The following is a 17,575-nucleotide window of genomic DNA, read 5'->3' on the forward strand; positions in this document are numbered from 1 at the left end:
TATTTTTCATCAAAAGTCTGCCAATAGCCAGCTAAGAGATAATGTGATTGGATACAGGAAACAGGTAAATCAGTGCTGGAATATGAAAGCTGAGGGAAAATGAAAGCTGAAGGAAAATGAAAGCTGAAGGAAGTGGATTTTATTGAAGGAGAAGACCTGCTCTATATCCTTTTCCAGTATGAATTTTAAATTCAGGAAGGACTTTCCTGCCATTTCAGAAGACATACAGTGATTCCTCAAAAAGAAAAAAAAAAGAAAAAAGAAAAAAGAAAAAAAAAGAAGAAATAATACCATTTTTGTTAGATTTCTTTAGTGAATATTCACAGGTGTTGTATACTATAAGTGCTCATCTGGAGCCTACTCACCATTGAAAAATACTGGGAAAAGAGACTCTTGAAAAACTTGACAACATCCCTTTAGGAATCTCCTTTCTCTCTGCACTTCTGTCACTCTGGACTGCTTGTGAGGCATTGTCTGAATGCATTCAGTGCCCTTTTTTCTCAATAATTCCCTGAGGAGTTTAGATCATCACCTGGCCAGCAGCAGTCACCCTGTAACAGGACAAGGTGTTTATCAAATAAACACTGATCATGATGCATTTTGCTGACACGAAATGCTTTTGTTTCCCTTATGTGATGCTAAAAATCCCCTGAACTACTAATACAACTTTGTCTGTAAAAGGGGATCTTCAGTTCAAGATTAAAACAAATAAATGCAGGACTCTGTGCAATGTTCAGTAGCCAGCAGAGTCTTAAGTGCTACACCTTAGGTCTTAAGTGAAAACCTAGAGGGTGTTCAGCTACCAGGGGCAGGACTCAGGTTCCTAAACAGATGGATTGGGCCCATTTGAGGCGTTCTTTGGGCTCATATTGATGATTTTGGGCTCCATCCACAGCTTGCACATTTGTCTCCAGGAACCAGTCCTGTCGCATCAGCCAGCTGGTGTTTCAGATAGCCTCAGATATCTCAGATAGCAAGAGGTGCTCTTGTTTAGGGAATCAAATCCTGCTCAAAGTGCCCAGTTCAGAGGAGTGAATTGCCTTTCCCACTGCTGAGTGTACCAACAAGTTCTGGTGGAAGCTGAATGCCAAGTGCAGACAGCCACAGGACACTGCACTTGGGTGTTGTCTAAATCCAAAGCTGACTTTCAGCTCTGTAGAATATTCCTGGCACCAAAAAATGCTCTGATATATCTTTTGGAGGCAACTTGAGCTTTGAAATGCTGTACTGGAACTGTATATGTTGTTAATCAATGGTGTGAAATAGATGCTTCAGGATTAATTTCCTCCCACATATTTCAGACATCTGTTTATGCAGAAAGCCCTAAAGGGGCTTTTCCTACAGCATAGCCTGTGGACCTTATTTTCCTTTTTTTCTGACATCTCCCTGAGCAAAACTGTTCATTTTTAATGAAATTTGTGAGCCTAACTCTTGTAAGTGTAATGACATTAAATTTATATCATGGTGTTACAGGATTTTTGTGGAGGATGAAGTAGATTGGGATCAAGGTGGGGATATTGTGATCAGCTCTTCCTCCTATGAAGCCCACCAAGCTGAAGTACTTACACTTAAAGAAGTCCATGGTCATAATATAAGAATTCATGAACGTCTTCTACACAGGCACATTGGTAAGGAATTATTCTTTCCTTTTTTTTGGAGAGTTTTCTTCTGAAGTATTGACTTCCCATTTCATATCTCAACAGGATCAATTCTACTTCCTTGTGGTATCTTCATTTTTTTTCTCCTTATAATTTTTTAGCTTACTGATTCTGACATGAATTTCTGTGAACAGAATCAATTTAGTGCTGAATTGTTTGGGAAAACTTTCTGGTGTTTCATGTTGAGCTGGTTCACAGAGCAAGAAAATAACTTTTCCTTTCTTAAAGGAAAAAAAAAATGTAGGGTTTTGGGCCCTTTGCACAATTTCTCTGGTATGTCAAAAACCTGGAAAATAATTAAACCCCACCCTTTTTTCAAATTTCAAAATAATTATATTTATAAAGTACAAAATTTTATCAATTCCATGGCATGAAAATAATGTATTTATAAACTAATATCTAAATAAATATAAAATATGCATATATCTCTGTTTTTGGTGTAGATTGCACTGGTTCTATTTTTTTGTGGGAAAAGGGATGCAGTGTTAATACCTATTTACTTTTATTTCAGCCTATAAAGTAAATTTATACCATCTATTTAACAAAAGCAAAAAGATTTTATTAGCAGGTCAAATTTGGAACCTTCAAACTGAGAATTTTTCTTGTGCATATCAATATATTTACAATTTGATCTTTATTCCATCCAGTAGGCACATAAATGAGTGTAATGGGCAAAAAGATCCAGAAATATCATGCTTTAAATGGCAAATGTTTAAATGTCTGAGCCAGTAATCAAAGCTTCACTTGGAACTGAGCTCTTTCTTGCAATTATCCACAGTGTTAATCAACAGTAGCCTTGATGGCACAGTTTTTTATGACAATTGCATTTTTCAAACAAAATGTGCAGTTCAAAGCATAGCACATCTAGACTTCATTTCCAGTATGCATTTTAGGCCTTTCTTTTTAGCTGATGTAGATATAATAAATGTATCACGAGGAGAAATTACTGCTTGCCCCCTGAGTAATGCAGCAGTTGTTAGATAACAGCTGAAAAAACGGAATGATGGGACAGTTAAGAGGTAAATACAGAGTTTCACCTTGGGAAATATGGATATCTGCAGTAAATGTTCACACATGAGCCAGTCACTCTCTGCTCCTGATAATTAAAGCTGAAAAATATGTACAATACATACTTCTCACTCCTATTTTATCTGCCTCTAAAGCAGGTATATAAAATACACAACAAATTACATTTGAGATTTCCTTCTTTCTCTCCATCATGCATAAAACCAGTTTGGATTACTAAATCATACCTGCATGTGTCCAAAATCACCCGAGATTAATCAAAGCTAAAACAATTGCATAAACTTGAGCAAAAGTCTCCTTCAGAAAGGCATTTAAAAAAAATGTTTTAAAATCCTTTTAGAAAATGCACACAAACAAGACTCTGTAGCAAAGAGGGTTTTGGCATTGACATGAGTCTGATCCTGAGGAAAATTCATGGAGATCAACTCTGTAGTGTGCTGAAGAGTAACTCCAGCACACAGAGCTTGGAAAAAATGAAGTGTGAACCTGTTCATTGCTTTGGCACCTGCGCACCTCAGGGGAAAGGTTTAGCACCTTCTTGTTCTAAAAACAAGATATCTTGGTAAAATATAAGCGCACAGTGAATATTTGATGGGCAGGTGGCCTTTCTGGTTTTGTGTTGATGCATGCAGATTGTGCTGGGGGTGAAACACACCTGAATGTCAGTGCAGATCCGGCAGAGGAGCTGTCAGGATTCATGTCCCTCAAAGCACTGGTTTATAGGTATGATAGACACTTATCACATTTGCTTTCTTGAAACTCCCCAGGGCGTCCCCATGACACAGAAGACGGGAGACGCATCCCTTTGGCCGCGGAGGTTGGGCTCCTCACACGGAACGTGCAGATCCAGTCAGATGTGGCTTGTGCTGGGAGGATGCTGGTGGGACACATCACAGACTCCAGTGGGATGGAGTTTGAAGGTAGCTGAGATTCACCTGTCCTCATCAAGCACACTGGTTTTGCCCAAAAAAGGTTCAGCAATGGGTGTGTCCATTCACATGTGCTATGAAAGTCAGAAACATGAGCTTTGTGACATGAGCACCACTAAAAATTCATAAATATGGAAGATATTTTAGGAGGGGTTGCTCTGTGTTTTGTAAGGTTTTACTGTGATTTTGTATGTATTTATTAACTTATTTATAAGTTAATTTATTAAAATACCCATCACTACAATGCACTGACAAAGTACCTGCTGTTATCTATCTGACTGTTAACATGGCTGTCCTTATCTGTTCTTTTGTAATATAATCTTTGATTTCATGCAAATTATCTCGTTGCAGGTGCTCTTCAACTCTTAAATGTTCAGTTTTTGAACTTTGGGCCTCCTGAGTTTTCTGCCATTGAATTCAGGAATGTATCCCAGGAGTCCTCAGTGGTGTCATCCAGCATTAGCGGAAGCTGTCGAGCCGGCATTAAAGCAGTCGAGAGCAGTGGGATCTTGTTGCACAATAATGTGGTGTTCAACACCACTGGACCTGGCATTGATTTGGAAGGGAAAAATCACTCTCTCATCAGAAGCCTTGTTATTCTGAGCAGGCAGCCAGCAGGTTCATTAAACTGGGTTGCTGGCATCAAGGTGAACCTGGCCACCAGTGTCTCCCTCCGCGGCAATGCCGTGGCAGGATCCGAGAGAATTGGCTTCCATATCAGGGGCCAAGAATGTTTTCCAGATAGAGAATACTGCAGTGGAAATGTGGCCCATTCCAGTCTCCATGGAATTCACCTGTACCAGGAAGAAGGATTTCAGACCTGCACTAGAATCACAGGTTTTCTGTCCTACAAGAATTATGACTATGGTGTCATGCTCCACCTTGGAGGCAGCGTTATGGTGGAAAACGTGGTGCTGGTGGACAATACCGTGGGACTCCTGGCAGTGGTGCACTGTGCCTATGCTGAGCAATGCTACACGGGGAAAAAATTCATAGAACTTAAAAACTCTGTCATTGTCGCAACAAGCTCGACTTTTGACTGCCTCAGAGACAGGATCAAGCCTCACTCAGCTGACCCAACAGCCCAGGACAGACCCCCACGCTACCCTCTAAGAGGCCGTGTCGGGATTTTATGGCCCACGTTTACCACCGTTCCCAGCCAAAGGCCAGAGGATCCCTGGCACAAAACTGGGCATTGTCCAAAAGCCCTGGGAATTGTGAAGCTGAAAGGTTGGTCTTCTGTCTCCACTGGCCAGACTCTTCTGGCACTGTTTTTCCTCACTATTTTCATTTTTCCAGTTGAAGTTGCAGTCTCCCACAAATGGGCAAGTCTGAGAAATCAGAGCCTCAGTGAAATTGATAATTGATAGAATTCTTCCACAACTTGATATGATCTAATTAAGAAAAAAAAATGATTTGATATTTTTCAATTCCTGAATCTACTGCAGGATAATTGCAGGATAATAAGAAGCTGTGGCTGCCCCTTCCCTAGAGTGTTCAAGGTCAGGTTGGACAGGGCTTGAAGCAACCTGGGATAGTGGAAGATGTCCCTGCCCATAGCAGAGGGTTGGAATGAGATTTATGGTCCCTTCCAACCCAACCCATTCTTGGATTCTATGATTCCATGATAATTATGTCCTGTGATAATGTATAGATTCTACTTCACACAGACCTTCCTTCTGTGTTACTTTTCCAATTGATTCATCTCTCTGACCCACAGTTGCCTCCACCTAAATAAAGACACCAAATCTGAGAAGTGAATTTCACACTTTGGGTAGAATTGTCACAGAACATAGGAAGTACAGCTCACAGAAGCTGTATGAAATCCTAAGAAGTAAGATAACTTCTAATGTAAGAAGTTATGACCTTTTTTAGTATAAGATATTGCACAAGAGGAATAGAACTCTTTTATGTATTCTGGATCTTTGTTTCAAATGAATTTTTCAGTCCCCAGAGCAATATTTGCATGTAGCAGAACCCTGATAACTGGTTGCAATGTTGGGATCTAAATATCTCACTGATTTTCATGACCTTATTCCTCACTGCTACTTACTTTTGCAAGAAAATGTATCCCCTTTTTTACTGAAGAATAAGAAAGGTAGAGAAAGACAAATAGACTTGCACAGTCTCCCAAAAAATTCATGGCAAAATATGGATTTGGAGCTGCACAAGAGCTGGGTGCCAGAGCCAAGTACGTGTCATCACACCCTGCTTGTCTTATACTAATCTCTGGCAAGTAGAAAAACTATCCAAGGCAAGTGGTTATTTAACTGGTTCATACTTATTCAAATGAAAAAGTATTAAATACTCTTGCTTTTTTTTCCTTTCTCAATTACTATTTATTTGATTTTATTTCCTATGGGTATGACTTGGTTTGTATCAGCTTAGGACATACCTTGGCTACAAAGTATTCTAAAGCCACATGAAGATCTATGAACAATGCTATTAGTCTGATTTAAAAATAATTTGTACAGATATATATGGGAGCAATTTAACACAGAAAACATCACAGGAAAAAAAAACAACTTTCTTATCTCTAGTTATGGGACTCTTTTAACCACTTTTCTTTGCTTGATCTTCTCTTAATCCCTGGCAGAAGTCACCTTTACTGGTTTTACAAAGAGCTGCTACAGTGAAGACAGGGATGTCTGTATCATGTCAAATGCTGATCATTTAGACATCATGCCTCTCATCACAGCAGAGACATCAAGGATGTTACATGTCAGTGAGAAGGACAAGTTCTACTTTCATCCAACAAGGTAAAATGCTTCATTCTGAACTATCTTTCTTCAAAAAAAAAACCCCAAACACCTACAGCTTTGGAACTATCTTCCCCTAATCTCTGCTCTTGTACTGCTCCTGTCTGACAAAAATGAACAAGCTCTGACATCAAACAAACATTCACAGAAAAACTCAAATACAGAAAAAAAAATAAAACAAAAAATGGAAAAACACCACCAAATTTAATTTAGGGCAATCTTTTATAATTTGAGTTTCGAATTCCATCAAGGTGCATCTCTGGACCAGTCCTCTTGGATTTCTCCTTTTCCTGACATTTGTGTAGCAAAACAAACCTCACATATCCCATTTCTTAAACCCCCATCCTGAGCATCTCCGACTTCTCAGCCTCAGGCTTCAGAAAATGTCAGGACCTCCAGGAAAAAACCCTGAGACAGGGAATGTCCTTTTGGTCGGGGAAGCGTGGGTTGATTTGTGCCTGTGAGATCACATCAGAAATGTTGATCAGTACCAGGCAGGCTGTGAGATGTCAAATGATTGCCAGAACTGCTCCTGCCCAGGGAGAATATCATCTGTGAGTGTTGAGGAGGGAGGGGAGAACTCAGTCTGTAACCTTAAGTCGCTGCTGGTTGGAGTGGTTTAGACATACCACGTCCAATGGAAACCACGTGCCTATTTATTTATTGCAGTCACTGAACACAATGCAGAGGCTATGTCAGGAAAGCCTTGAAGTACCAAAAAAAAATTCCAGCATGGACTCCACTTGCCAGTCAAAAATAATTGGAGGTGTCCCACACTGCTATGTTTAGAGCCCCTCCAGCCTTCTGCCAGAATTTCTTATTTTATTCTATATTTTTGCTTTTTGCTCTGGGCATTAGTTTGCGTGTAGATTTCTGAGTCCTGTCCAGCTTGTCAGCTCCCATTATGTTTCACTCTTGTATCCCACAATATTCTGCTAGCAGTGAGCTGCTGAATACCCGGTCCAGTACAAGAGCTGGTGGTTTTCAAATGTGAGGAATGCACATGGATTACTGAATGCTTCCTTGGGAGGCTGCTGAGCCTCTACACCTCCCAGTGCTCCTCATGCAATATCTGCGTGCATTTATTTAATCCACCTCTGCAGCTGCTGAGCTTGATCCAGGTTATGTCTGCATTGTTTTGCTTAAGCATCCTGAAGGGATATCTTGATGGATACGTCCTGTCAAAGAGAAGATGAGCATTGCCTTGGAGCAAGAGGGGAAATAGAAACAACAGGGAATGTAGAAAATCCATGAAACATTTTGCTTCACCCACTGGTAGGCCTAACCAGAAATGTTGGGTCTGCTGAGAGATGGTCAAGAACTGAAGAGTCAGGATCAGAGCAGTCTTTGTTCTCCACCTCCTTTGAGCTGGGTTGACTGGAGGAACTGGCCTATTTGTTCCTCTGCCCTTACTGCAAATCTCTGCCTATACCTTTTCAACCCCTTCAAGGTATCAGCAATTGGGTTTTCTCAGTTGAGACCAAAAAAATTCTCCATTTTCTTCAAGGTTTAACATGAATCCATGTAGCAATGTGAAAATGTCTGTATGGACTTTGCTGGAGCACAAGTCTTTTTATTGTGTTGCATTCTGCCATGGGTGTGAGATGCTCAGTTAGTTCCTTTAAGCTAAGTTCCTTTAGTCAATCTGCAATTAAAAGCAATTTGGCTCACTACATTTTAGTGATCCAAATTTTAGGCAAATTATCTAAACACACTGACCTCCTTCTGTAGTGCATACAGACCCTTGCTTAGGAAATGGATCAGCTCAACTGTCCTGTATTTGTCTCAGATGAGAGGAGTTCCCCTCAACACACCTGTTACAGGTACCTTCCTCTGTGGCAGACAGTAGTTAATGACTTACATAGAAATTTACAGTATTTTCTGACTGTTCCAAGCCACTAATTATATTACCTTCCCTACTTACCAGTGGACAAACTTCTGAAGACACCATGCTCCCTGAAAAGAGATGCAAAGGCTCAAGGAAAGCCCTTTTCAAAGATTTGGATGGAGGTGTCCTTGATCTAGAGCCACCTGTCTCTGTTTTCCCAAAGTCAGAATTTGAATGGACACAGTTCTACTCAGAAGCTGGTAAGTGCATGTGCTGATGGGAGTGTTTGCAAAGTCAGGCTGACATTTGAACCACGAGATGTGGCTTCCACTGAGATCTGAAGTTGAGATGATGATGGTCCCAGTCTGTGTGATTCCTTGCAGGCAGGATGTAGTGAATTGTGGAAGTCTGGGGTGACTCAGTGTGCAGCACCATGTCCACCAGTGCCACTCTGTCCTCTTGCAGAATCATTTCACCCAGCACCCTTAGCCCCCTGGGGGTCTGACTCAATAGATTGGATGGTACAAAGAATTTTTTCCCTGTGAGGCTGCTGAGGCCCTGGCTCAGGTGTCACAGAGGAGCTGTGACTGCCCCACCCTGGAAGTGTCCAAGGCCAGGTTGGATGGGGCTTGGAGCAACCTGGGATAGTGGAAAGTGTCCCTGCCCATGGCAGGGGGTGGAATGAGATGAGCTTTAAAGTCCCTTCCAACCCAACCATTCCATGATCAGTGATTCTACCTGCCCCTTGCAAACTCCCCTGAGAGCATTGTGGGGCACATGACGTGAAAACACCACAAAACTGCAAAATAATACCAATAATCGGCCCCACAAGGATTTTCATCCACATCCCACTGAGGAAATAATCAAGCTGAAAACCCACTCAAGAACTTTGACAACCCCTCTCTGTTTAAAAAAGGCCCATTCTGCTCAGTAACCACTTTCTGAAGGCTCCCACAGCAAGGCTCCATTCTCCTCCTGATTAAAACTCAGCTCTCTGATTCCAAATAAACTCTTTAATTACAATTAGCTTTCCCTGTGCCTGCTGCTGCTGATGGTGGCCATTTTGCTGTAGAGACACATCGTTTGTGACTCTGCCGGTATGGGAGACTGATGGGAGGGACTGTAATTAATCCTGTTTTCCTTCACACTCTAAAACTGATTAAACACAACAAGAACTTTAATCTTTAAACAAAATGTGTAAGGCTTTTCCTCTAAGGATCCTGCTGTAGCTGGCTGCTTACAGGGTTGATTAATGTGTTGTCTAGATGCAAACACTGATTTTTACTGTACCTTTTCCACCCTAATTATGAATCACATCCAAGCATTAATGCTCTGGTACAATTACCACTTAACACCTGCATATTACTGAATATATTTGCATACAAAACCTGGATTTTATTCAGATTCCCACCATTTTTAGCACATCCTAACACACAGTTATAGGTATAAGAGGAATCCCCACCATCTAAAGTGCACTGAGGGTACAACCTTCACTCCACAGGTTTTATCTCCTTGTGAAATGGAGGTACCAGTATATGATAAATATTGCCTTCTTCTGAAGCTATGACAAAATTGCTGTGTTGTTTTTTTCTCCCCAAATCTGAATGGGTTTTCTTCCCTCTCCCTTCAGAAATGTGCATTAAATTCCTCTACATTTCTCATTCTGACCTATGGTTTCTTTTGTCTTGAGGTTGACATTTGAAAAGACACAACTTGAGGACAAGGTAAATTTGTGGTCTTCTTCTTCCCTTCTCTCATTTTTCTCTTGAAAGTTGTAGCACTGAGCATTTTTCACTGTGCAGTGCAGGCTCCCAGGATTGACAAATAGGAGAAAAAGCTCAACTTTCATGCTCCAACTGATCTCCTGCCAGCAGGACCAGAGGAATTATAATCCCCTGTGCTGGGCACTGATGAGGCCAAACCTCAAGTCCCGTGTTCAGTTTTGAGCTCCTCACTGCAAGAAAGACAGTGAGGGGCTGGAGTGTGTCCACAGAAGGGAAAGGAGCTGGGGAAAGGTCTGGAATATAAATCCTATGAGGAGCAGCTGAGGGAGCTGAGGTTCCTTAATCTGGATAAAAGAAGGCTCAGGGAGACTCTCTACAACTCCCTGAAAAGAAGGATTGGCCTCTTCTCCCAGGCAATTAGTGATAGGTCAGGGGGAAAATTCAGGTTGGATATTTGGAAAAATTTCTTCCCAGAAAGGGTGGTCGGCCACTGGAACAGACTTCCCAGGATGGGGGTGAGGCCACCATCCCTGGAAGCATTAATAAAACCAAGTGGATGTGGCCCTTTGTGACATGGTTAAGTGGGCATGGTGGCATTCATTCCATCTGGGCGTGATGACCTTGAAGGTCTTTTCCAGCCTTTATGGTTCTTTGGGGCCAGATTCCTGTTTGGTGTGACAATGCTTCAAGGCCTGTGAAGATGGTGGTTTTGCCATAGAATTATGAAATCACAGAATGGCTTGGAAGGAGCATTGGAACGTGATGATTTTTAAGGTCCCTTCCAACCCAAACCAGTCTATGATTGATTCTGTGATGCACATAAATATTTATGCTCACTTCAAGCTTCCAGTTTGGCCAGGCAGATTGAAAGTGTCCCTCAGCCAGTTTTAGGTGCTCTGGTTACTCTGTGGGGAGCAAACCAAAACTCTCAGTAGACTTCAGGGAAAAGAAGCCATGGAGTTGTTTTATCAGAATTAAGAATATCACAGGGAAGAGGCTGTGAGAGCCATAACTGGGGCACAAGAGATGATTCAGAATGATATTAATGCTCCTGGATTCACACGATGTCTTTTATTAAAGATGAAATCGGTATAGGATTTATGAAATTTATTATTTCTATACCCACATTTTTCTCCCTTTGTTTTCTCAAACTTTTACCCGCTGAGTTTGCTCTTTGCTCATAGACCAAGCTTTTTATTGTGACTCTCTGAAGAAACAGAATTGTTCACTTCAAAATGAAGTTTTAGTTTTCTGAATAAACCGCAGAATTCAGAAAAAAAGAACAGAATAGGAGGGAGCAGATCCAAGACTTTTGTTGCTATTATTATTTCTACTGCAAGAAAAAAGGAGTAACAACAAAAGTGGGTTTGAGTCCAACAAAGAATAATTACTTTTTAATATGAGAGTTCTTTTTAGTCTTTATTTTTTCTTGTCTTTTAAATATAATGCTGCAAAGGTTTAAAATTAAATGTTTTCCAACACCCTTCTCCCTAAATAATTTATGAGGAACTTTCAAAGTACCATTTTTTGAATTATCCAAAACAATTTAATGAGTTTAACATGAATTTGTAATTATTTAAATCTCTTTGAGCTGCCATTTTTGGATGACAAAATGTTTTTCTCCTAAAACTCATGTCTAGAGCAAGCCTCTTGCAAAAGAGCTTGGGGCCAGGCCTGGAGCACTAAATGGTTCCATGATACAGGAAATACCAGAATCATAAGCTGTACAGCAGAATTAGCTATAAACAGGAGTGTCTTCTTGGGGAATTAAGGCTAAGTGAACAGTTTGTATATTCAACTGATTCCTACGTCCAGGTTAAAAGCCCAGCTCCACGAAGGGCAGCTGGTACAACCATCCTTGTGTAGTTAAAGGATCAGCCAGTTTCTGGCTTTTTGCAGTTCATAGGATTCTTATCACAACCCCTCACCTCTGTAATACGGGATGACTCCCAGAGGCATCGGAATTCATTGTCTTCCCTCGGTGGAAATGTAGCTGAGGACCTGAAAGTAGTAGAAGATCCGTCTGTCCGCACTTCTGTTGTCTCCAGCGTCGTCATAGAACCATATAATTTTGGAATGGTTTGGCTTGGAAAGGACCTTAAAGGTCATCTCATTCCATCTCTTGTCATGGGCAGGGACACTTCACTAGAGTTTACTGATGTCCCCTCCAGTGAGCAAAGAGACATTTTATGACTCATTATGTGGGTAATACGCAGAATCGGAGAGATGAAACCAACTCTTTCAAGTTTTAGTCTTGAGCCTGCAGAAGTATGTTTTCTTACCTCGGACAGATACATTCTAGGTATAATTTAAGGCAATTTGGACTGAATAATCATAGAATCATAATGCAGATCTTGTTGGAAGCGGACTCAAAAGCTCATCTGGTCCACCCTTTTGTGGGAAAGGAACATTATCTGTCACCCTGCCCAGCTGTATTTGGAGAACCTCAAAATGAAGATGTGAAGGAGACTCCCCCATGTCCCTGGGGAGGTTGTTCCAATAAACCATAGAATCAGAGAATGATTTGGCTTGGAAGGGACCTTAAAAATCACCTTGTTCCATCCTCCTGCCATGGGCACAGATGTCTTCCACCATCCCAGGCTCCTTCAAGCCCTGTCTGACCTGGCCTTGGATATTCCAGGGCAGGGACAGCTACAACACCCAGTAATTGCTATCACTGTGAAAAAAACTTATTTGTTATCTTGAGATGAGAGTTTTCCTGGTGCAAGCAGTACCTGTAGCCCACTGTCTTTCCCATGTGTCTCCTTGTGAAGAGAGAGCCTCACCCTCCTTGTAGCTTCCCCATAAGTACTGGAATATTGTGACAGGATTCACTCCTGAGCCTCGTCTCCTCCAGGGAGAACACACCTAATCCTCGAGCCTTTCCCCATAGGAGAGATTCCCCAGCCTTTTCACCTTCCTTCAGGCCTCTCTGATTCTGATTTACTGGGGAATGATGAAGCTCTGGGCTATCTGATGAATATTCATGCAACTTTTTTCTTTCTGTTTTAAATATGTGCTCCTTGCATTTTGTGTGGACAATTGAATTTATTTTCTGCTTTACACCAGTCAAATCTGACAACTCCTTGTAAGTTCTTTGGATACACTAGAAGAATCAGTGAAATTTAGGTCTGTAATACCCTGGTGGGATGGACATTTATTTTGGCATTAGTTTTCCGGGAAGAGGCGAGAATTTGTGACTTGCTCAAGGCCAGTCATTGAATTAAAAATTTTCTTTCCAGAACCCTGACAACCAGACTCTGAATCTAAAAACAGACCCCATTAAGGCAGGTGAAACTTTATGGTTGCATTGACTAGAATCAGCCCAAAGTGTATTTTACATAGCACTTTTTACTGAAAAGATATTCCTGGGCTATATTTTGGGACATTACTTTACGTTTAAATTCTGGCTACAAAAAACAATTGCAGTTGTGTTTTGTTTTGTTTTATTCAATTATTCTTAAAAAAAAACCAAAAAAAACCCAGAATTTTTTATTATTGACTCAGCTTTAGTGTTAATCTACTGGTGAGAGGATCAGTGTGTTGTGGACAACTGAACTTTTTATCTGACTAGCAAATCATTGAAATGATATTTTCTTGTTGTTTTCAATCTAGAAAAATCTAAAGCTGTGAAATTGCTCAATAATCTTGCTTACTCTCTCGAGGTAACCAGTACATTTTCTAAATCATAAAGAGGAAAGTGTTCAATATGTAAATGCTTGTCTGAAGCAGTTATGCAAGCAATTTAATCAAAAACTATTGTCAAAACTCTTTGAATTATAACATTGAAGTTAAAAGTAATAAATGAATATGCAGAAGTTTGCTAATTTCATCAGAAATATGATAAAATGTCAGATAAAGGTAAAAACAGTCCAAAATAACTTGGGTTATAGGTCAAAGATTTTTGTACAATTTTCTTTCTTCTGGTAATTTTAATTATTCAATAAAAATCTCAATTTATAGTTAGGGAAGCATAGAATTTTGAGACACGGGCTGGCAGTATAAGTTAGGTCTAAAGCTGGGTGAAAATGTTGCACCATAAATATTTAATATTCCAAGGAATATGATTAGCCACACTAGCTATGCATAATCATATTCAGTAATTAAAGATGTCTGAGAAGAAAATGCAGGTTTGGTAGATCTGCAAGGAATGAAGCAATGCAATATCAGCATTGTTTTCCTCTGGAGCTTTTTTGTTGTTGCTGTTCACAAATAGAAATTTGCTTTTTCTGCAATAAATGGCCCATGCAAAATGGGTCGGAAGTAGCAATGGAGGACATTAAAAGAGCTCTTACCAAGCTATTCTTTCATAAAAACCAAACCTTATATGATCAGAAAATGCTTTTAATTCTTAATTTTCCTGAAAACACATCTCTGGTAAAGATTTCAGCAGACCTTAATTAAGTTGAGACCAAAGCAGAGAATAAAGTTGGGAGGATTTTTGTAATGCTCATGGGAGAACAAAGTTTAAAGTAATCCAAAGGGAAATTAAGTTATTTTTATATCTTTGATGTCTATGTGGTGGCTCATCAAGGGTGAGATGGTTGAACACACTGAATTAAACAATCAGTCAGTACAGCACAGTGAGGGACAATTCCGTGGGTGGAGAATCCATCAGCTGGGAAAGAAGATAGAACAAGGAAGGGCTTTAAACTGACAGAGGGCAGGTTTAGATAAGAGGAATGGAAGAAATTCTTCCCTGGGAGGGTGGTGAGGCCCTGGCACAGGGTGCCCAGAGAAGCTGTGGCTGCCCCTGGATCCCTGGAAGTGTCCAAGGAACTTCTTGTTGTCTTCCAGCACAAACCAGTCTGTGATTCTACGATCTGGATTCCACCATGAGACTTCCTTAAGGGGCAGCTCTGCCAAGGAAAACCACTCCTCTGTGTGATTTCTTCTGGTAAATCATGGAGGAACTGGGCACAGCTGGGGATGTAGCAACAATGTCAGGATTGGGGCTGAGGTGGCCATGCCACTTGTCCATTTTGAAATACCATAAACTGCTTTTTCTCACAGTCAACTGCATCTAAGACACAAATAAACAGATATTTTCCATTTTCAGGATTGCTTTTTCCTTAATTCTGAAGCTAGGATGTGTGAGATGAATGGCATTGTTCATTTTCCATGTGATCAGCATAGAGCAACGTATGTACACAAACAGATTATATACTGTATATGTACAATTCTATAAGCCTATCAAACCTTACTTCCTTGTTCCCATCTAACAAGGGTATCAAATTCTTTTCTCCTGATGAAGCTAAAAAAACCTTGGCAAACCATTTTGCACATTTATTGCTGTAAATGGAGTTTAGCTTTTTGTGCCACCCTTCCTACTTCTTTTCTAAATTCCTCAGATTCTTTCGAACAGTCATGCACTGATGTTCAGCTGCATAAAATGTAAAATATGTGTACATATCTATTAGGAATGATTATCCAAATGAATTTTGGAAAAACTGATTATGAAGTCAGGTCCCTGACAATGGGAGATAACCTTGGCCCTTAGGATAGCAATCCTTTTTGAAGATGTGCCAACAAATAGTTTGTGCCTACTCTTGCTATCAAAAATTCTTGGCTTCTCCTTTTAGGCTTAATCCCTGAGGATAAAAGAGCAGGTTTTTCATTTTCCGAACTCAACTCCTGTATTTAAGGAGCTATTTAGAAAAATGTTACCATTTTTAGAGTTTGTGAAATCTCGGAGAGCTTGTTTGTTTCCCCAGGGGCTCAGTACCCCCAAAACACCACACACCTTCATTTAGGATTCTAGTTATGAGTTTGAAACCCATCTCTCTCCCTTTCTGTATATAAATGTTGTCTGCAACACAAGCAAAAGGTTTTTTTTTTATCGTTGACATGATGAGTTTTCTGTTTCAGTGTAGCTAAGCATTTCTTAAACTGTGATTCATGAAGCATTGGTGGTCCATAAAACCTGAATAACAGATGGATGCACCACTCATGGATTTATTTAGGAGCCTGACAGTTAAAGGTGAAAAGAATTATTAGGCATGTAGAAAACAGGAGATATTAGGAATGGCTAGAAAAGCTGGGTGGCTTGATCTTGAGAAAAGGTGGAAGAGAGGCTTAGGAACAGCCTTCAAAAACATGAGGTTGCTGGGGATTGAAGAGAAATTAATTGCTCTCAAAGTCTGTGGAATCAGAAATAATGGTCTGAAGTATCATCAGCATAATTGTATGTGTTGTGAGGAAATGTTGGAATAAAGACAGAGAAACATGGGCATACCTTGCCTGCGTGAGTTGCAGAGTCCTTATCAGTGGTAACATCCTTAGATAATCAGGTAGAGCTGATGTTTTCCTGAGCAGGTGGAAGATGGATCAAATAACTTCATATGCCACTTTCAGTACCTATTTTAAAAATTGCTAGAGGATATTTGTTGTCTGCAGGAATCTCTGAGGTCTGACAGTGATATATGGGTCCAAAGGCCAGGGTATTGTAGGAGGAAGATTTGGTAATTAGGACGTTCTAAATGCTTCTGATGAAGACAAAGAGTGATCACTGGGGAGGAGAGATTGTCTGTCAACCCATGTGCTCGGTCCTGGTCATCCAGTCTGCCTGTTCTTGTGGAATGCCAATGAGCTTGAGAGGATGTGAAACATGTAAGTGTAGAGATGAGTCCCATAGAAAATGGTCTGAGTGGAGCTTACAGCACCAGGGACCCAAAACTGGCCCAGGTTGTCCAGAGAAGCTGTGGCTTCCCCATCCCTGGAAATGTTGAAGGCCAGGCTGGATAAGTCTGGGAGCAGCCTGGGATAGCGGAAGGTGTCCCTGCCCATAGCAGGGAGTTAGAATAAGATGGTCTTTATTCCTACAATATACCACCCATAAATTTTCCAGCATCTTCTGGAAGAATCACAGAATCACAGAACAATTTGGGTTGGAAGGGACCTTAAAGATCATGTCATCCACTCCCTGCCATGGGCAGGGACACCATCCATTACCCCAGATTGCTCAGAACCCCTTCCAACCTGGCCTTGGACATTTCCAGGGATGGGGTGGCCACAGCTTCTCATGGCAACCTGTGCCAGGGCCTCCCCACCCTCACAAGGAAGAATTTCTTCCTAATTTCCAATCTAAATCTCATCTCATTCAATTTGAATCTATTCCCCCTTGTCTTGTCAATCTACACTCTTGTAAATATTCTCTCTCCCTTTCTTTTTGACTCACTACAAGCACTGGAATGCCACAATTAGATCATTCCAAAGCCTTCTGTTCTCCAGGCTGATCAATCCCAATTCTCTCAGCCTTTCCTCATAGCAGAGGCCTTCTATCCCTCTGATCATCCTGGTGCCTCCTCTAGACTCGCTTCAACAGCTCCACATCCTTCCTGTGCTGGAAGTCCAGGGTTGGAAGCAACTCTGCAGGTTGGGTCTCACCTGAATGGGGCAGAGGGGCAGAGTCGCTTCCCTTGACCTGCTGCCCACGCTGCCTCTGGTACAGCTGCTGCAAAAGCTGCTGATATTAAAAGTCAAGCCAGAATGTGTCAGGGGAAACAGAGGGAAGTGGAGAAGTGAGTTGCTCCAGTGAGGCAGTGATGGAAACAGAAACAGCATCTACATGGAACACCCTCTCCAGACGTGCTGGCTGCTACCTTTAAGGAGGCAAGATGGTTATGTTTATGCAATTAAAAAAAAAAAAAAA

At 40.9% G+C, this 17,575-nt stretch overlaps 1 protein-coding gene across 5 annotated transcripts in view; it reads left to right on the plus strand.

The window, feature by feature from the left end:
- Positions 1-17,575, plus strand: part of PKHD1 (PKHD1 ciliary IPT domain containing fibrocystin/polyductin) — a 237,704-nt gene that overhangs the window by 158,455 nt on the left and 61,674 nt on the right. For all 5 annotated transcript variants that reach the window (XM_058835020.1, XM_058835023.1, XM_058835022.1 and 2 more), the window contains exons 55-59: positions 1,474-1,628; positions 3,452-3,604; positions 3,965-4,843; positions 6,210-6,372; positions 8,300-8,460. In XM_058835020.1, the coding sequence (XP_058691003.1) occupies positions 1,474-1,628; positions 3,452-3,604; positions 3,965-4,843; positions 6,210-6,372; positions 8,300-8,460 (1,511 nt within the window). The remainder of the gene's footprint in view (positions 1-1,473; positions 1,629-3,451; positions 3,605-3,964; positions 4,844-6,209; positions 6,373-8,299; positions 8,461-17,575) is intronic.

This window comes from Poecile atricapillus, chromosome 3 (genome assembly GCF_030490865.1).
Source record: "Poecile atricapillus isolate bPoeAtr1 chromosome 3, bPoeAtr1.hap1, whole genome shotgun sequence".
NCBI classification, from domain to species: Eukaryota; Metazoa; Chordata; class Aves; order Passeriformes; family Paridae; genus Poecile; species Poecile atricapillus.